The sequence below is a fragment of the Terrapene carolina genome, unplaced genomic scaffold, assembly GCF_002925995.2.
Source record: "Terrapene carolina triunguis isolate 2854851 unplaced genomic scaffold, T_m_triunguis-2.0 Scaffold130, whole genome shotgun sequence".
NCBI lineage: Eukaryota > Metazoa > Chordata > Testudines > Emydidae > Terrapene > Terrapene triunguis.
In genome coordinates this window covers 1,649,234-1,667,157 of record NW_020664481.1, presented here as the reverse complement: position 1 = coordinate 1,667,157, position 17,924 = coordinate 1,649,234, and the positions used below count along the sequence as shown (strand labels likewise).

The 17,924-nt window shown below is 47.8% G+C and overlaps 1 protein-coding gene across 1 annotated transcript; it reads left to right on the top strand.

Annotated features, from left to right (window-relative positions):
* The first annotated feature begins 3,854 nt into the window (after nucleotides 1-3,854).
* LOC112117483 (BPI fold-containing family B member 4) lies at nucleotides 3,855-15,285 on the top strand. The gene is made up of 16 exons (XM_024215433.1): nucleotides 3,855-3,927; nucleotides 5,891-6,184; nucleotides 6,263-6,356; nucleotides 7,101-7,205; nucleotides 7,985-8,128; nucleotides 8,861-8,921; nucleotides 10,085-10,145; nucleotides 10,875-10,966; nucleotides 11,445-11,639; nucleotides 11,915-11,968; nucleotides 12,603-12,773; nucleotides 13,025-13,092; nucleotides 13,258-13,300; nucleotides 14,212-14,275; nucleotides 14,772-14,848; nucleotides 15,262-15,285. The coding sequence occupies exons 1-16, from the start codon at nucleotides 3,855-3,857 to the stop codon at nucleotides 15,283-15,285; spliced, it is 1,620 nt and encodes a 539-aa protein (XP_024071201.1).
* The last annotated feature ends 2,639 nt before the right edge of the window (nucleotides 15,286-17,924 follow it).

Here is a 17,924-nt window from a genome sequence, read left to right as displayed (position 1 = left end):
CTGCGATGGGCCACTCCTCCCTTCCACAAACTCCGACTGCTCTGAGCCTTCTTTCTGGAAACACCACTGGGGAGTTCAGTGACAGTGTTTTAATCCCTCCTCCCAAAACGTAGCAGTGTCTCCACACCTGCATCTCAACTTTCTAACCCCTTCTCCAAAAGCGGGGTGGGGAAGGGGGCCTACTCAGGACTGCCTTTGCCAGGCTCTCCTAGCCTTCTCTTCCCCCCTTAGCAAGCCTTCCTGTGCCCTTTCATACAGCTTCCCTGCTAATGGGCTAATTAGCCCCAATCTGGTAGGGTTGCCAGTTTTGGTTGGACATATTCCTGGAGGTTTTATCATATGACATAGTTGTTAATTAAAAGATTAATCTTTAATTCCTGGAGGGTTGGTAACCCTACAATCTGGCCTGGTAATCAGGTACACTTCTGTACAATTAGGCCTTCTCAGGGAGGCTGGGCCTAATTAGTACTAATAATGACCAGAGTGCCAGCCCGCAGCACTGTCACAATGCCCTTCCTCACCAATCAGGCAACGCCCCGCATGTCCGTGCACCAATGAGTCACATGCGACAGTGTCCGTAGGAAGGTTTCAGTTCCCGCGCATAGCTGTAGGTAATGTTACCTCTGTGTCTGCACTAGCCTCTCTGCCCTCTTTCAGCAGTGATGCTACCCTAGTGGGAGCAATTCCTGTGCCCTGGAGTACAGCCTTTCTGCTCACATGGCCCTCGTCAGTGTAGTATCTAAGCACCTCACAGTCCTCATACAGTCAGTATTGTCCCCATTTTACAGGTGGGGAGCTTAGGCTAAGTGAGTTGCTCAAAGACACACAGGCAGTCTGGGGGTGAGTCAGGAATCGAACACAGGTCTCTTGAGTTCCAATCTAGTGCCGCTACCCACTAGACCATCCTTCCTAGTATACAGGGGCCACGTTCAGGCCACGTTCAGTCGCAGTTGGGTTTCTGGAGTTGCTATGGCCCTAGATGACCGAATATGGCCCTAGATGACGTCCTTCCCCGGGTACATTGAACCAGGTACTATTGAAAATGCCCTTTCACAAGCTGGACGTCACAGGTCCAGCTGAATACGTGTGTTGTGCAAACTGAACAGAGGCAACTTCTAGTTTGTCTCCCAGCTATTACGGGGAGCGGCTGGGGAGAGAACAGGCCGGTCACGTCAGCACAGAGCCACGGAAATCAATGGAACGACTCAGATTTACACCAGGTAAGGCTCCGGCTCAACCCCTGGGGATCTTTGGAGATGTGCAGAAGTAGTGCCCATGGGCCAGAGCTTCCGCTGGTGTACACTGCATATAGTGCCATTGATGTGTCTCAAGCTTACGCCAATTTACACCAGCAGAGGATCTGGCCCTGAATTGTTAACGTCCGTGTTGCCGCAGAGACCTATAAAGTGGTGGGGTGGAGGAAATGGAAAGGTAGTCACGCTGCCGCTCATTAGCGCTTTGGAGAAAACCCTGCACAGGAAAGTGGCCCATTTGCTAAATCGTCTGGCTGGAAATTCCTCCCTCTGTGGCTGGGAAACTCCTTGGCTTTCACCAGAAATCTGTTTTCAAAAGGAAGATCTCTGTGCTGCGAGCCGGAGAGCTGAGACACCGTCTGTCCTGGGAAGGAACGGAGGCAGCTGCACTGTTCTACTGGCACTTAACTATTCCAGAAATGAACATCTGAATGACACTGCTGTCTATTCCACAGCCCTCTGGGAGCTCAATAACCCAGTATGCCCTCTCCAGCTCCCAGGGGCCTCCACTCTGGTTATGGCATCGTTTATAGAGCAATTCACCCTCCCAGCACAAACCCAAGCGACTGGCCTTTGTGCAGGACACTATTCTGTCCCTCAAGGGGCATTTAAAGTGTCTGTGAAAGTAGCAGGGCTGCAGCATCCTCCCTGCATGGTCGGGTCTCTGGCCCACATGTTGGACTAGTGGCCATTGCCACCTTGTATCCCCTGCACAGGGAGTCAGGGCATCTGCACAAACATGGCCGCCTCCTCTGTCAGCCCCAAATGAAACTTCCCTTCCACATGGATCGGTTTGGGTCTGCTGTGGCATTGCTCTCCAGCAGGCCAACGGGGTGTAGCACCTTCCCTGTATGGCTCGTCCCTTCCCTCCCGCACCCACCTTGACAGGGCTTCAGTGACACGCAGGGTCAAAACCCAGTCACACTAATGTTTATGGGGAAGCAACACCAGCAAAGAAAGGACGATCGACTCGGAATTGCATTATGATTCAGATTTCACAAACATTCTGGCAAGTAATTTTCTCACTGCTTGCCCAGTACTGGTTGGTAATTTGCATGCACAATTACCTACTTTGCACATGCAATGGTGGCAGTTGTTGACAAAAGTTCAGAGCACCGTGTGCACTTAAACTTAGAAAATCTGCCAGTGATTCACCGAGGTGGCCTATAAGCAGAGCTGAGAGTATCAGTGAAGAGACGTTCCTTTTTCTGTAGGAAGATGGCCCATTATTTAAAATGTTTGCTCTTGTAACAACATCCACTGGCATTTCCCAGAGCTGCACTTAATGGGAGTCCAGGAAGGTGGTAATTATATCCCAAGAGTCTGATATGGATAAGCTGAGTTGATGACCTGATTACTTAGTTTGAAAACATATTTTCCCTTATTGTGCGATATACTTGACTGCTCTAGCTGGGATCTAACAAAAGATTTTATCTCAAAGGTATTAACCGTTCAGGTGACTAGGACAAAAGCATCGTTATGAGCTGATGGCAATTTAAGCTGGTAGCTGACATTAAATCTCAATTTCTCACTGGGTAGGGACTTGTCGATGTCTGTGGAAGGCGTCAGTTCTATCAGTAACACGATGGAGGCTGTAGAAACTGCTGATAATCTTCAGGAAACACTTCTCAGGTTGAAACTTTAAGGACATAAACCTCCCTCTGAGCTTTCCCGGAGACTGTTCCCCATGCAGGCTCCAGATGCCGTTGTTCTGTGATTCAGAGCTGGCGTTCAGCACCATATGGTGTTGTGCTGGGCTCATCATGGGCAGGTTATCAGGGGCCTTAGTGTCTTGTTTGTGAGGGATTTCATTTGTTTTTCCGACATGAACTGTGCATAACAGACAACAAAGAGACGAAAAGCAGCCAGTGACATTTGCATGAAAGGAAGCTTTGCCCTGGTGGGCTGACCCTGCTTTGGGCACTCAGGGTCTGTCTACACTGCAATTTGCCACCCGTGGCTGGCCCATGCCCGCTGACTCAGGCTGGTGGGGCTTGGGCTAAGGAGTTGTTTAGTTGCAGTGTAGAAGTTCTGGGACCCTCCAGCCCAAGCCCAAATGTCTACAGCACACTTAAACAGCCCCTTAGCCCGAGGCAGCTGGCACAGGCCAGCTGCAGGTTTTAAATTGCAGTGTAGACACGTGCTTAGAGCTCATTAGTCTAATCCTGGCGCTGACACTATCTCTGAGCCATTGAGATCCGAATGTGCAGACTTGAATGTGCAATTCAGGGGTGGTTATTCGAGTGGGATGTTCAGTGGCTGATGGGATTGTACATTTAAAACGATGGAAGAGCATCCAGCGAACCGGCTGGGCACTGATTGTCTGAGATGCTTAGAAATCTAAACAAACAAATAATGGCCACAGTTGTGCCCCAGACTCTGGGATATGTACACACACACACATACATACATAGAGATGGCCAGCTGGCAATTTTGTGTGGTGCAGTCACAAAAGTGGGTGCTAAAGCTGGGCACCAAAATCTACATTTTGGCACCTAAATCAGTGGCTGGTTTTCAGCGGGGTCTGATTGTCCCAGGTCAATGGGAGCTGCCAATGCTCAGCATCTGTGAGGACCAGGCCACATATCTACATACGCAGACATGGTGCAGGTGCCTTACTCTCCGCAGTCACAGCTGAAAGCTCTGGTCTCCAGTGAGCTCTCAGCCGAGCTAGGTGAGTCCCGGGCTGCACAGATCACGCTGTGTTTGAATTCGGAATGGCTGTTTGGTCCAACCCCGTCTGTCGCCCTTTTATGTGCTGGTCACATGAGCAAGAGTTTGCAGGATCGGGCCTGTGGGAGCAGGAGACCTGTCATATTAGCAAATGACCGGTGTGTGCTTGGGGACGTGTGCATTAGCCCTTGGAATGCTAACAGCACTGGCTGATTAACCTGGGCTGTATCTGATACCTGTTGCTTAATAGCGTTTCCAGATCTACAGACAGTTATTTATATTGGAATCCGTCAAAACCACAAACATCTTTTTTACACTCAAGCCATTATCCCACCTTTTACCATTTAGGCTGCTTTCCTCTTCGCCACTGCAGATTTTTGCTATATAAGACCTGCCTTTTCTATATTTTCAGACGCGGAGCACAGCGAGAACAAGGCTGCTATGGACAGCTACCGAACCTCTGGCTGATCAAGAGCGAAGCAAAGCAAGAATAACACCACCTTTAAAACTCGGGATAAAGTCAGGTAAAGAAAGGCATGAGGCTGGTACAGGGTGCTTTTAGTCTTTGGAGAGCACAGTTGTAATGATTTCATTGTGCTCATGGTCCTTACAATACTGCTGTGAAGAACTTTTGCTATTTATTTTTAAATTTCTTTTGTAATCCTGGTATAAGTATGCCATATTTTGGTAGAAAACAAACACCAGATAATTATGGTTAATGCAATCTTCCCATTGACTTTAGTGGGATTTGGATCAGGCCCAGTGGGAGCAGAATTCGGCCCCTTACTCCTTTCTCTCTTTTCCAGTTCATGTGTATGATCTATTTCTCCACTTTCCTGTCCTGAATTTCCCTGGGACTCCTTGTTCTCTTCATGGTGCAGCTTTGTTTCTTCCCCTTTTACGACGTGGCATATTGCTAACCAGAAATGTTCTCACCAGGGCACAGACGCCAAGATGCTAAAGGGCTGGGGCATTGCCATCTTCTGTGGTCTGCTGACACCAGCTCTAAGCCAGCCGACACCAGCTCTAAGCCAGCCTGCACCAGACGCTGTCCTCAGGGTTGGTAAAGGCGTGATAGGCAATGGTAAGTCAATGGAACGTCGCCTTTGGGGTACAGATGGAAATAGAAATAATAGCAGTCGTCAGAGGTGCTGAAACTATTGTGCAGACAAAAAGCAGTAAGGCCTGTTAGAGCAGGCGAGATGCCTGGCAAGGGAAAAACCACCAGGTTTGTACGGCAGGGAATACATGGGAAAACCGGACATGAGTGAAGTAGGCAGATATGTCAAAAAGCCAGGTCACATGTATCCTGGCTCACACGCTCCTATGGGGAGGACAGTACCCAGCTAACCCACCCCAGCCATGGAGGGCAATATGCAGATGGGCAGGCTGACATCAGCGCAGTCAAGGGCTGCCCATGAGAGAGTGAAGTGGTGGCCCGTCTGCCTCAGTCACTCGCCTCTCCCCGAGGGTTATCCAATGACAGCAATAGCTCCCTGCTTTGAGGCTGGCCCTCGCCAAGTGTAGGCACACAGAGATGCTACGGCTACTGACCCGCACAGTGAGACCACGCAGTTGGGACGCGTGCCAGATGCATGATTATTGTGATTGTGCAAGAAATGTTATTCTGCTTATCCAGGCAGAAGGCAAATTCACCTGCTCTGTCTTTCACAGAGAGGTCTTTCTGCTGCTGCCCATCCCCGTAGTGTCAAATAGGTCCAGAATTCCCTTTGCTGACATGACGATGACAGAAATGAGAAATTCTAATGTGTTGCCAAAGCAATGGTTGTAACCATGCTTACGGAGAATATTCAGAAGTCAGAACTAAAATTCATTAGTTCTGATTCATCCAGGGTTTGAGCTTAGGTGGCCTGACATCTCCCTTGTTAAAATAAAGTAGGCAGACGGTACAAAAGAAGCCAGATTCCCATTTGTTGAATACTTACCCGGTGCATTGTTTCCAGCTGTCACAGGCTCGCTGATACAAGGCAATGCCCTCCAAGGCGCAGTTGGAGACGTGCCACTCGACAGTGGAGGTCCAGATGCAGGTGGAGGCCTGCTAGGAGGTCTCCTTGGTGGTGGTGGCGGTGGTGGCCTACTTGGGGGCTTACTTGGTGGAGGTGGCGGTGGAGGAGGGCTGCTTGGTGGGATTACTGGTGGTTTGCTTGGTGGAGGGGGTGGTGGTGGTGGGCTGCTTGGTGGGCTTACAGGTGGCCTGCTTGGTGGAGGTGGTGGCGGAGGTCTCCTTGGCGGTGGTGGCAATGCTTATGGCGGAGGCCTACCTGGGGCTGGTGGTTATGTTCCTGGAGGGAGTCCCCCCAATGGCGTTGCTGGAGGATTGCTAGGAAAAGGAGGTCTGCTGGGTGACGGAGGTCTACTTGGTATCCTCGGGGAAGGAGGTTTGCTCAGCACCGTCCAGGGGCTCACAGGGTAAGGAACGCACTGCAAAGGTCTCTGCACAGATGTGGCAATGAGCCCACTGCATGATCACAGGCAATAATGTAGTACGGCTCAGGAGCAGTAGGTAAACCCTAGAAGGTTCAGAGTTGAAACCTCTCTGGCTTAAAAATTGGGCTGGAAATCCCACAAGATTTCCACTGCTTCCTGCTTCTGGAAGGGTCAAAACTACATCAGTAACGTCACATATCCAGGATAGTATATTGAAGAGCATTTCAGTACTTCTGTGACCCCTACCAGCTGAAAGCAGGAAGCAAATAGGCATGCACAAATGCAAGAGCTACATTGAACTACTGGGTATAATTTTTCTATCCAATTATCACCGTGTTTGCAAGGTTCCCATGGTGACTTGAGAGATGTGTATGTTGGGAGCTAGGTTTTGAGAGAATTTGGTTCCTTAAGGTTCTGTCTTCATTGGCACTTACATTACTTCAGTGGAGGCATTTTTAAATTATTCTGATGACATGATTTTGCTATGCACAGAGGGCATCATTTAAAACCTTGTTTAACCATTTGAGATTCTTGTTTTAGAGAAAGTGCTAATGTAACCCTAGAGCAATGTATCTTTAAACAGTTTTGAAACAGTTATGCGTTAGTTCAAAAGCTCTTTAAAGGATGTCAGAAGACACCATTTGTATGCTACATTTCTAAGTCGTTTCTTGAGACTTGGCCCTCTCAGTCAGTCACTTGCTCACGATCCCTCTTTGCATCCTGCAGGTTGAGAATTGTGGAACTAACGCTCCCCAAAGTATCTGTGAGACTCCTACCAGGGATTGGAGTCCGCCTGGACTTGTATACTAGAGTAGCAATCAATGGTAAGAGGTGAGTAGGGTCTCATTCACTCCGGACAGCTAGTAAATTCAGCACCTCCACTGGGCATTCTCTAGCCCCTGACCGGGGGTGGGGGAATCATTCCGGAGGGAAGTGTCAGCTTCGAGGGCAGTCAAACACAAGTCACTGAATGACACAAGGGGCTCAGACTCCAAAGGCGGGAGAGATAGCTCAGTGGTTTGAGCATTGGCCTGCTAAACCCAGGGTTGTGAGTTTAATCCTTGAGGGGGCCATTTAGGGAACTGGGGTAAAAATCTGCCTGGGGATTGGTCCTGCTTTGAGCAGGGGGTTGGACTAGATCTCCTGAGGTCCCTTCCAACCCTGACATTCTATGATTCTATAACTCCTGTGAAGTGAAGTAGAAGCAGAGGGATGTGGGACGGGCGTTGATGCAGCAGGCAGGCCTAGGAGGAGCCCTCGGACTCAGCCAGAGTTTGGCCTCAGAGCCATGGCAGCTCCAACACACTGTTAAGGACGTTGGGGATGCGCTCCCCTCTACCCTGGCCAGCTATACTGGGGAGGAGGTTGGGCCATGGTGCTACCCTCACTCCCCATTTTAGGTAGCAAGCTCCTGTCTTTCCCATCATATCCAAGCATTGACAGGTTTCAGTGCCTGTGCTCTGCCGCGGGACTGCGTCCATCCCTGGGCAAGGGTGAAAGGATGGAGGCTTCTGCGTATCAGGAGGCAGCCACTGGTTGGGGACAGAGTCCATCAGTCTCCACTTGGAGGAGATCCTTTGTCTTGACGTTGCTCTTGTCATCTTGTGCAGCCTCCTAGGTTTGCTTGACATTGCAGTGGAAGTGAACATCACGTCGAAAGTCAGACTGACCATGGATGGCACAGGCTACCCCAAGCTGGTGATTGAGAGCTGCGATACCCTTCTCGATGGTATTAAAATCAGAATCCTTAGAGGGTAGGTGCAAAAGGGATTTTAAACTGACCATAGTGCTGATGGTATTATGAACATGCACTGATGACCTTCAGGGCCATATCTTCTGAACTGCAAATGCAGCTGTATGTATTAAAATGTGTTTACATTTTTGTGCCTAATTTGCATGTGTGATAGTGGCCATTGTGGTAAGTTAAGGATCTAGCTGGTCACATACATATGCAATTAACAAAACCAATATTATTTGGGGGTTACTCAATATGCATTTACAGTACAGTGGTCGCTACGGAAAAGTTGGCACTTACTAGAGTTACCGCAGAGTGGTGTGTGAGATGCTCCAGTTATTCCATAAGGAAATACGTCTATATTTCCTATTCTGCGCTTGGATTCCTTTACCACTGTGTGTGTTCTGAGATACACAACATTTCACAGACACAGCACAGTCCCCTCCTGGGACAAGGTCGTTTCTTTTAAAGACGTGAATACTTAAAAAAGGTTAAAACGTAGTAGATACAGCTCAGTGGCAAACCTCTCGTTTGCTTCCATGGGATGAGAATTTGGTTCATCACAGCATTCAAAATCAAAATTTCCACAAAGCACGTAACTGCTTTATACTGCTGTCTTATTGGCAGGGCAGTTACTTCCAGAGGTCCACACCAGTGCTCATTGGGTACTATTAATCCATTGTTCTGTTGTTCAACAAGATACTTTTATTCCTCTCCAACATTTTTCATCCTCTTGTTTTATTTTTCTCAGCCTGCTCCCAATTGTGGATAATTTATTGGCGCGGGTCCTTAACAGACTGCTTCCCGAATTGGTAAGTCCAAAAAGAGAGTATGTTAGCGCTTCACGTAACTACAGCCGTGCTCCAAAATGTCTTTCGAATGTTTTAAACAAGCAAATATTTTAATCTTTCTCAAAAAATTATCCTCTGTTAGACGATCTTCGAGAAATGTAAAGAGTAGCCCTTTCCCAAACAGTTCGATTTGCTCCTTGATTCTCCTTCTGACTCCCTGATATTCACAAAGAAGGGAGAAGAGAATAAATCCGCAGAAGAGAGGGGTTCAGGCTCTAGCATTCAGCTTTCATACACCCTAGAGGTTAGATCCAACGTTTTGGTTCAGCCCGTTATAAAAGCAGAAGCCATTAGTAAAGTTTCAATCCTGACCTAGGCTTGTATTCAAAACCCACCATTCCTTCAAAGTACAGGGTCTTTGGGGCCAGAGTTTTGGTTTGGGTCCAGCTCCAATTCTACACTAATGACGTATCAGAGAATGTACCAGCTCTGTTGAAAACATCCCTTCTTTGGAAAACTCTGAGCTTAGAGTGAGCCTGATACGTAAAGGGGCAAATTTACTGAGGGAGCAATGAGTGAGCCTGTGAAAATGCGCATCACAGCCCCAGTCCTGCCCCATTCATATCAGTGACAGTTTTTCCATTGAGCAGGATCAAGCCCCCATGCCTGGTGCCTACAGAATCCCAGAAGTCTGTTAAGGGCATGTCTAGCTGCCTGTCTGCGCTTGCAGCGCTGGTTTGGGATGTCTGGCGATTCAGGATGGGCCACGCTCATATCCAGCGGATGGATCAATTGTGCCTTCCTTTGAAATTCTGGGCTAGAGTATCTGAGCCAATTTACTCAAGCTGTTCATAGCTCTTAATAATCTTCCTGGCTAGTTTAATGTCTGGGGTGTGTGAATCCCTGTCCCCTTCCTCTGAAGGGCTTGGGATTCGAGGATCCAGCTTTGGCCCATCTGTAATTAACATGAATGGTGGCTTTCCTTGTACGGGGAACGGCGTGTAGCAAGCTCCAGGGGCCAGATCCTCAGCTGATTCATGCTGATTTACACCAGCCACAGGCACTGCACTAAAGGGTTTTGATTTGTCCGTGACACGTTGCTACGCTGTCAGTTGCGTTCGCCAGTCTGACTTTGAGAGAGCCTGGTTCCTGGGAACGCCTCACCAAAGCGTTGACTCTTACAGCTGTGCCCGGTGGTCGACGTTGTCCTCGGCCTTGTCAACGATGAGCTCGGCCTCGTGAACTGTAAGTCTCTGGTGGTATCGTTGCTTCTCTTTCCCCCAAGCGCCAGGTCCGTTCCCCATGTTCCCTCGGGACTATTCGCACAATACACAGACCCGAGGAGACAATGAATCCTCGGGGCAAAAGGTGCTCATTAAATCCATACCCTCTCTGCCCCTTGACATGAGACCTTCAAGGAGCTCCCTTGCTCTGACCCTGCACACTACATATAGGGGGCAGGCACAGAGCAGAACGCCACCTCACACGGGGTAGTGCCTCCTATGCATACACCCCCTTCAGCCCCCCAAATCCCTCCCTTTCCCCAGCCTTTCTCCACTAGCCAGAGAACCTCTGCACTCACCAAGTGGGGGCATCATTTACCCTAAGATAATATCTGGAATTGGATCTGGATATCCCCTTTCCAGAAGGTCCCGGTTTTTGTTCACTTTTGAGATGTGGATTTCTCTGGGTCTGGCTCCAGACTCCCCCAGTGCTGGGGGGGTGTTCAGGGCTGTTCTGGCTGGAGTCCTTCTCCACTTCCAGCAATGGAACACACTGGTGGCCAGGAACTCAGCCTCCATCCACAGTACTGCCTGGTGCCAAGAGCTATTCTGGGACTCTCTGCAGGGTGTTTGAGTTGGCTGTTCCGAACACCTGAGCCCAGGGATGTTTGTGGGTGATAGTGGTGGTAGGACGTAGAGTTGCATCCAAACCCAAATGATGATCACTAGCTTTCTTTCTATTTCAATGCAGCCCTGGTGCCCCTGGGTGTACTGGGAAGCATCCAGTATACTGTATCAAGCCTTCCGCTAGTAACTGGCCAGTTTCTGGAAGTTGATTTAAATGTAAGTCCTGTTCTTGTCATTTGTACCCACAGACTGTGATGTTTCTTGTCGTTGCAGTGACTGATCCTCCTGCAGTTTGGGGGGGGAGTCCTAGGGGACCCCACTGGCCCCTGAGCAGTGAATTCACTGGAAGCTGTTGTTCACTGTGTGAAAGGCTCCCGTCGACAATGGCTTTAGGTCGTGCTCTCTGTGCTCTGATCGTCTTCCTATTGAAGCCATTGGAGAAAATTCCCATTGACTTTAGTGGCTCAGGATCAGACCCTATATCACACCAGCTGTTAACAATCTCCTGTTTTTTAATTAATAAAATTCTGGAGAGAGATCAGAACAGCTGTCTAACAGATTCTGATCCAGAGTTAGTTAAACGTGAAATTATTTCATGTCAATTCCTAACCAAATGAACCTAAAGTTAGCATCAAACAAAAATATCATGTGCAGCATTTCTGGAAGTTTCTAACTCATTCTTCTGGGCTTTCAGACTGTAGTTGGGCGGGTAGCAGGAGGCCTCGTTGACTACCCACTGGGCAAACCAGAAGCTGTCCCCATGCCACCAATGCCACAGATGGCAGACACTGCCTCCTCCCAGCTTGGGCTCTCTGTAAACTTCCTTGGCTCTGTAATATCGCTCCTGCAGAAGCAAGGGGCTCTTGATCTAGACATCTCTGATGGAATGGTGAGTAGCAAACCAGCCACGTGGGGACTTCACTAACCCTTTTTAGCTTTGGAATTAAGAAGAGATGATAGGCTAATGTGGGATGGCAGTGGGTATATAAGGTTTTAGCAGCAAATTCTCAATCGCCAGGAATGCTACTTACTCAGGCAGAGAAATGAAAAATGCAGGATTATCTGGTTAACGCTCCAGGTGTGTTGTTAATGCTGCAAAGAAAGGGGTAGACACGGGTCACATGATGGATACGGGTCACTGAATTATTTCTTTATTTGTCACAGTTTCCTGAGCTTCCTCCACTAACAACATCGACCCTTGGAGCCCTGGTTCCTGCGGTTAGTGAGTTCTAGTGTTATACTTTACAACAAATACTCCGGTGATGGGGGCCATAAATGAGGTGGGGGAGAGGATAGAGAAATCCACTTCCTTTCCCTTGTGGGGGGCGGGGAGAGAAGATAGAGAAATCCACTTCCTTTCCCTTGCTTATTAAGGGCCTGATCCAAAGCCCACTGGAGCTAATGGCAGGAATCCCATTGACTTCAGTGGACTTTAAATCAGACTCTAAAGTCCAAAACACAGTGGGCTAGAACTGGGCTTATGAGGTGGCTTCTTTGCACTGTTCTGGTGGTGCAATGGAGCTGCCCCATCTGTCATAACACGATAGTTACAGGCCCTGATCTGCAGGTGATGCTCTCAATTCAGCCATGGACTTCAGTGGTTGATGCATTCACTATGCCTGGTTCTTCTCAGCATTACTCCGGGTTTAATCCATTTAAATCAATGGAGTTGCACCTGGAGTAAAGCAATAATGAATCTGGCCACCTTATTCACAGTTAACTGTATGTACTGAAATTAATCTAGCTGCATTGCATGGAATTCCTGCTTACCCTGATTTCATAATACAGCCCAGCCTAGGTGTTACAATCCTGCTCCCTGGAACTCCACACCTATGTTCTTGAATTTCCACAGGTTTACCAGAAGTTCCCTGAGCCACAGCCACTGGTGCTGAAAGTTACAGTCCCTGAAACTCCCAGGGTGACCTTGAAAAAAAATCAAGGCTGGATACAACTCACGGCTACCACGGAAGTGTTGGTTTCCCAGCCCAATGATGCCCACCAGTCCCTGTGTGTTCTAAATATTGTACGTATTGAAAACTAGCCACAGCACAATTACTGAAACTCCCTCTGCAGTCTCACAAGTTCTGTCAATGGACGGTTGTTTGAGGGTCAAATCTGCTGCTCTCATTCCTCTGCAATGGGATGCACCAATTGAGGGCACACACATCTCTGCTCTACACTTGAGATGAGTGGCTGCTTTCAGCCGTCATGAGTGAAGGCAGGAAAAAGCCAGCTTCCGAGACTGACTGACTGACTTTTGTTTCCTAATTGCAGGATGCTGCTTTGTTGGCCCACTTTTCTGTTGAAAACAACAAACTGAAGATCAGTGTCAGTCTTGACAAGTAAGAAGCTTTTCATCATGTCTTAGCCTTAGTTCAGTGTTCAGGGTGGGAGGGGGAGGAAAGAGGACCCTGTGTGTTAATTCACACAGCACCTTCTTAGAGCTGTGCCCATTTGGAAGTTGCTGGTAAAATTAAATTCACTTGACTCTTTTCCTTTCTCTGCAGGACTCGTCTCTCCTTGGCTTCCTCCTCCATTGGCAAATTTGATGTAAGAGCATAGGTTGCTTCAGCACCGTGTGCAATCCACTGAAGGAGGCCACGTGCTAACCAATATTGGCTCTAGCAATACAAGGGTTGATTAGAATGTAAAATTGGTGTCACTTTTATACAATATATTCTATTGCCTCGAGATGGATTTATTTCATGGGATGATCCATGGGCAATCTTCATGCAAATACTGTAAATTACCGTTTGTAAGACGTGGGTATGATAAATGTGTTGTTAACATTGGGATATATTGGGACAATGGTGAGTGGGGCAGTAATTACCTTTATTTAATTCACTCACTACTATTCCTGAAGACTTTTGATCACTAAAAGTGCTTATGTTAATGCTTACGTTAATTCCACAATGAAAAGTGTTCTGTATTAACACTGTTTGCTTTGTAGCCTTAAGTTCTCCACCTAGTTTTCCATCTCTTTCATTCTTTAGAGAAGAGGGGTGTTTTGATCTCCATAAGTTGTGCTAAAAACATCTCATTAGCTTCCCCAGCGATGGGGGAGACACAGCGCACTCTAATAGAGAGGACAGAAGGAAAATTCAGGAGCAATCACAGGATTTTCATTTCTTAGCTTAACTGAAGCTAAAGTTTGTTTGACTTCCAGAGAAGGTTAATTGCAGAGAATCACTTAGCGCTAAATGCCAATTGATCTCAGGAATGGCATTAATTTTGGACCAAATAATGACTGCATAATCCATGAAAAAGTGCAGCACTCTGATTCTGCAGCACACATGAGGGACTGAGCTACAGTACATTGACTCTGGAGTAGGCGATGGGCCAGACTCTGTTGTCGTTAAATCCAGAAGAGACGCATTGACCCCATGTAACTGAAATCTGAATCCTGGTCCATCGTTTAGTGAATAAGCATCTCCATTAAATCACTTCTGTCCCTGATGCAGGTCTCACTTTGGGAGTCGCTGGTTGGCAAGATTTTTGATGTTGCCTTCCTGCCAGCAGTGAACAGTAAGGACGGCTTTATTTTTCATTCAGATGCTCATTTGCACCAGACTCAGCTGCACACAATATAATGGTTTATATGTTTTCAATTTGCGTTCGCTGCACACAGTAGAACCTACTGGAGCTAATTTGCACTAAAGATGGTGAGACCCATGGCAGATGATTGAATTTTGTCCGTGAAGGAATAAACACAATAATAAAACAAAGCAGACACACTGCATTGCAGAATTGACTTTGTGCATCTATTTGGATGACTGCTATTTCGTAGTGTGCTAGAAAAAGTAGCGTAGTATATTTTGCAAAAGCAATGAAGTCCTGGTGCCGTGACGTGACTCACAACAGAACTCTGCTTTGCTTGCAGTGATCTGAATGAATGGAGAGTTAGTTTTAAAAAAAACATAGTAAGGCTAATTGCAACTGAGTGAGCTGAGAACAGAGCGCGAAATTAAACAATGACTCCAAACAATGGAAAGCGAAGTCTGATTTCTGTTCTTATCTGCAGGTGTGTTAGGAGGAGGCATTCCTCTCCCCAAACTGATGAACATCGACTTTAGCAATGCTGATATTGATGTCATTGAAGTAAGTGTTTGTTTTTCCTGTACCATCTCATTAGTCCTGCTTTCCCCTAGATTCTCAGAATAGTTCGCTACAAGAAAGCCTGTGTTTGTTATTTGAAAAGAAAATGTTTCAATATGGCCCAACATTGGAGCAGGGACAACGCAATTTTTCAAAGGTAACATCTCACCTTACTGACTGGATTCTCTGCTCAACACGAGCAGGACACCGGGTTCTTACAGGGACCCACATAACTGGCCTTAATGGGATTCACGTTGTCAGGTCTTCCCACAGTCAGTCTTGCTGGAAGTTCACTACAGTGGATTCCACTGACGGGAATATCAGGCAAAGGAATAGATCCGTGTATGAAAAAACAAAAACAAATAATGTTTGTGTAAGGAATTGAGCTAAGCACTTTTGATTACTTGTTTCGTTAGGATCTTCTTGTGTTATCAGCATGAGTCAGTGAAGCCAGATTGGAAGAGTCCCTTGCATTTATACCTCTCCCACCTGAAAAACAGACAGGCTCCGGCTTGACTGCAGAGGCCTGAACAATGTTTCTCTTCGTACCTGGAATATTGAAACAACACCTTGGGCCTTTCCAAAAACCAAGTACCACCAGTTGCTACTTTGATTAAAGCCTAGACTTAGTGGAATCAACATGTACCTGGTTTGCTTCAGATAATTAACATGTGGAATATTCTTTACTGTGGCTTGATAGTTTTTGGGGAGTTTGGAAAATACTTGTATATTTTGTAATTGTTGTGTGACTGTTTTAATTAAAGATTCAGATTTCTCTGCAGTCAGAGCGGTGCTTTTCGCGTCTCTAGAGCTGTTCGTGTTCTTCTCTTTTATAACCTCTGTACCGCAAAGGGTTTGATTACATATACTCTGAGGGCAATTAGCAAAGTGATCAAAATGCTACACAACAGCGCTTTAGAATGATATGTTCTGAGAAATCCAGGGCTTTGCCAAACACTGGGCATGTCTCTCAAATAACTGGAACAAGGCAAAACAGTGGAATTATCTGCCGAGTGCTGCAGTCCATTGCACCTGCCCTGTTCAAGGGCCTTGTTCAAAGTTTCGGGCCCCAAGGCATTTTAACTCATCCAAAATCTACAGCAGGAGGAATTACTCCTGCAAAGGGCCTGTATTAGTGTGATCATCTTTGGTAACTTACTTTGGAACAAGAGAGAACACAAGATCAATGCCCCTCCTAGTCACACACGGAACAACAGAAACTCATCAAAATCCTTATTGCCACTTCATGTAAAATCCACTCTTCAAAACTTTGTGAGGTACCCAGAGTTCTGCCAGGTTTCGGGCACGTGGTTGGCACGGAGAGGCAAGGTTGCAGCTGCCTTGTTGCTGGAAGGACTTGCCAAGCCAGTGATTTGATGCTTGTTACTGCGTGCATTATTTATGCAATAAATCTTCCTTCACATAGGCTGCCTAATTCCAGCTACTAATCTTCTGCTAATTCCCCTAATATTTTAAAATCACTAATTTGGCACTAATAGTGAAGAAGGAGGTTCTGGGAAGTTGTGGGTTTTGTGTTCCCGGGGCAGAACAGAGGCCAGAAAGCAGGGAGAGCCAGAGGGGAGGAGTTCAAAGAAAACCTTGGCAGATTTCAAATGACTTTAAAATCCTCTCGCGATGGCTGCAGATGTGCCCACGAATCCCCACAGAGATGCGCCTGTTGGCCCTGTCTGCCAGTAAATTGGAGAGGGATCCCTGAATGGAGTTCCTGACCTCGGTGATGCGCCCCTCCCCCACTGCAGGTTCTCGCATCTTTCTCGTCCTCCAGATGTCGATGAAGCTGCAATGGAGCCAGGCTGGATCCCAATGGTGCCCTGCTCCGTTTCCTGCCAGCTCACCCGCCTCCCTGTCATCCCACCTGGCCAGCTGTCTGGGAGCCCTGGCTCCTAAGCTCCTGGGCTTCCACAGCTCCCGCGGCGGGGTGCTGCAGGGCAGCACTCCCAGGGTGTCCTGACTCTCTGAGGGGATGATGGGCAGCTCGGAGTGCTGGCTCCCAGCTTCCAAGGTGCGTGGAGACACGGCAACCTGCTGGGCAAACTGCCCCTGAGACAGGAGCCCAGGACTGCCAAGGGCTCCACTTCCTTTCACTCCACATTGGAACAAAAACCAAATTTTGAAATATCAAAATCTTCCACCCAGTGGAATTCCCTTTCCCCACATGGCTCTAGTTTGATCGGGTCCCGCTCACCCAGCTTGTACCTGGTAGGAACATAGCCCTTGATATAATGGTGCTAGGCTGGAACTGTGTCTGAAAACATTTCCAAGGAAGGTTACGAGCCCCCGGCCCACGGGCTGCAGCAGGCGCTGTTTCTCTGGGAGGAGCAGACAGTGGCTCTGAATGTCAGAGGGCAGGCGTCTGGCAGCTACGCTCTAGGCCCCATAGGCAAGTGTAGAGCAGCCAACCTCTTTGCATGACCGTGTCTGTTCACGACCACCGAAAAGGGGGATGCGTTTAGTCCATCACCTTTATGTGACAAAAGCAGGTAGCATCCACTCTTGCTAGAGGCAAAATAGAGATTCCCCTGTAGGATTTGGCCTTTTTACTTGCTAAATACTAGTACCAAAAAACAGCTGCTGGTGCGTGTCTGGGGCTGGAGTCTAGAGCACTTCCTCCTAAGCCTCAGCCAAAGGAAGTCAAAGCTAAATGTGCAGCGATTAAGGACTCTAAACTCTCAGGGGGAAAGCGTTACGTTTGCATATACAGCGTAAATCCCAATAAAGCCTGGGCGGATCCGCGGGGCTGAGAATGGGATAAGGAGCCTCTGACATTGACCAAGTCCAAGGATTTGTCCCAGATCCGTTGTTAAGTGAAGTTGGTGTTGGGCAGTTTATCGTATGTGCAAGGGGTAGGTGGGTCTCAGTGCGGTTTCTAGTGGACAGATCTCCTTAGCCCAAAGCAGCATGGGCCAGCCCAGCATGCTCAGTTTGCACTGCCACTGGGGAGCCTGTGGGCCGAAGGGTTTAGCCCCTAGGACTATCCATGCAGCACCTGGCCCAGCCGGCATTCCACATAATTAATACACAAACAATGCTACTAATGACAAGCGATGACAAAACTCCT

What these genes read in the sequence shown, in the direction of transcription:
- LOC112117483 (XM_024215433.1), top strand. Translation starts at nt 3,855, where the DNA reads ATGGTGCAGGTGCCTTACTCTCCGCAGTCACAGCTGAAAGCTCTGGTC. An exon ending in TGAGCTCTCAGCCGAGCTAG is followed by an intron (nt 3,928 to 5,890) that starts GTGAGTCCCGGG and finishes CATTGTTTCCAG; the next exon opens with CTGTCACAGGCTCGCTGATA. An exon ending in ACCGTCCAGGGGCTCACAGG is followed by an intron (nt 6,357 to 7,100) that starts GTAAGGAACGCA and finishes TGCATCCTGCAG; the next exon opens with GTTGAGAATTGTGGAACTAA.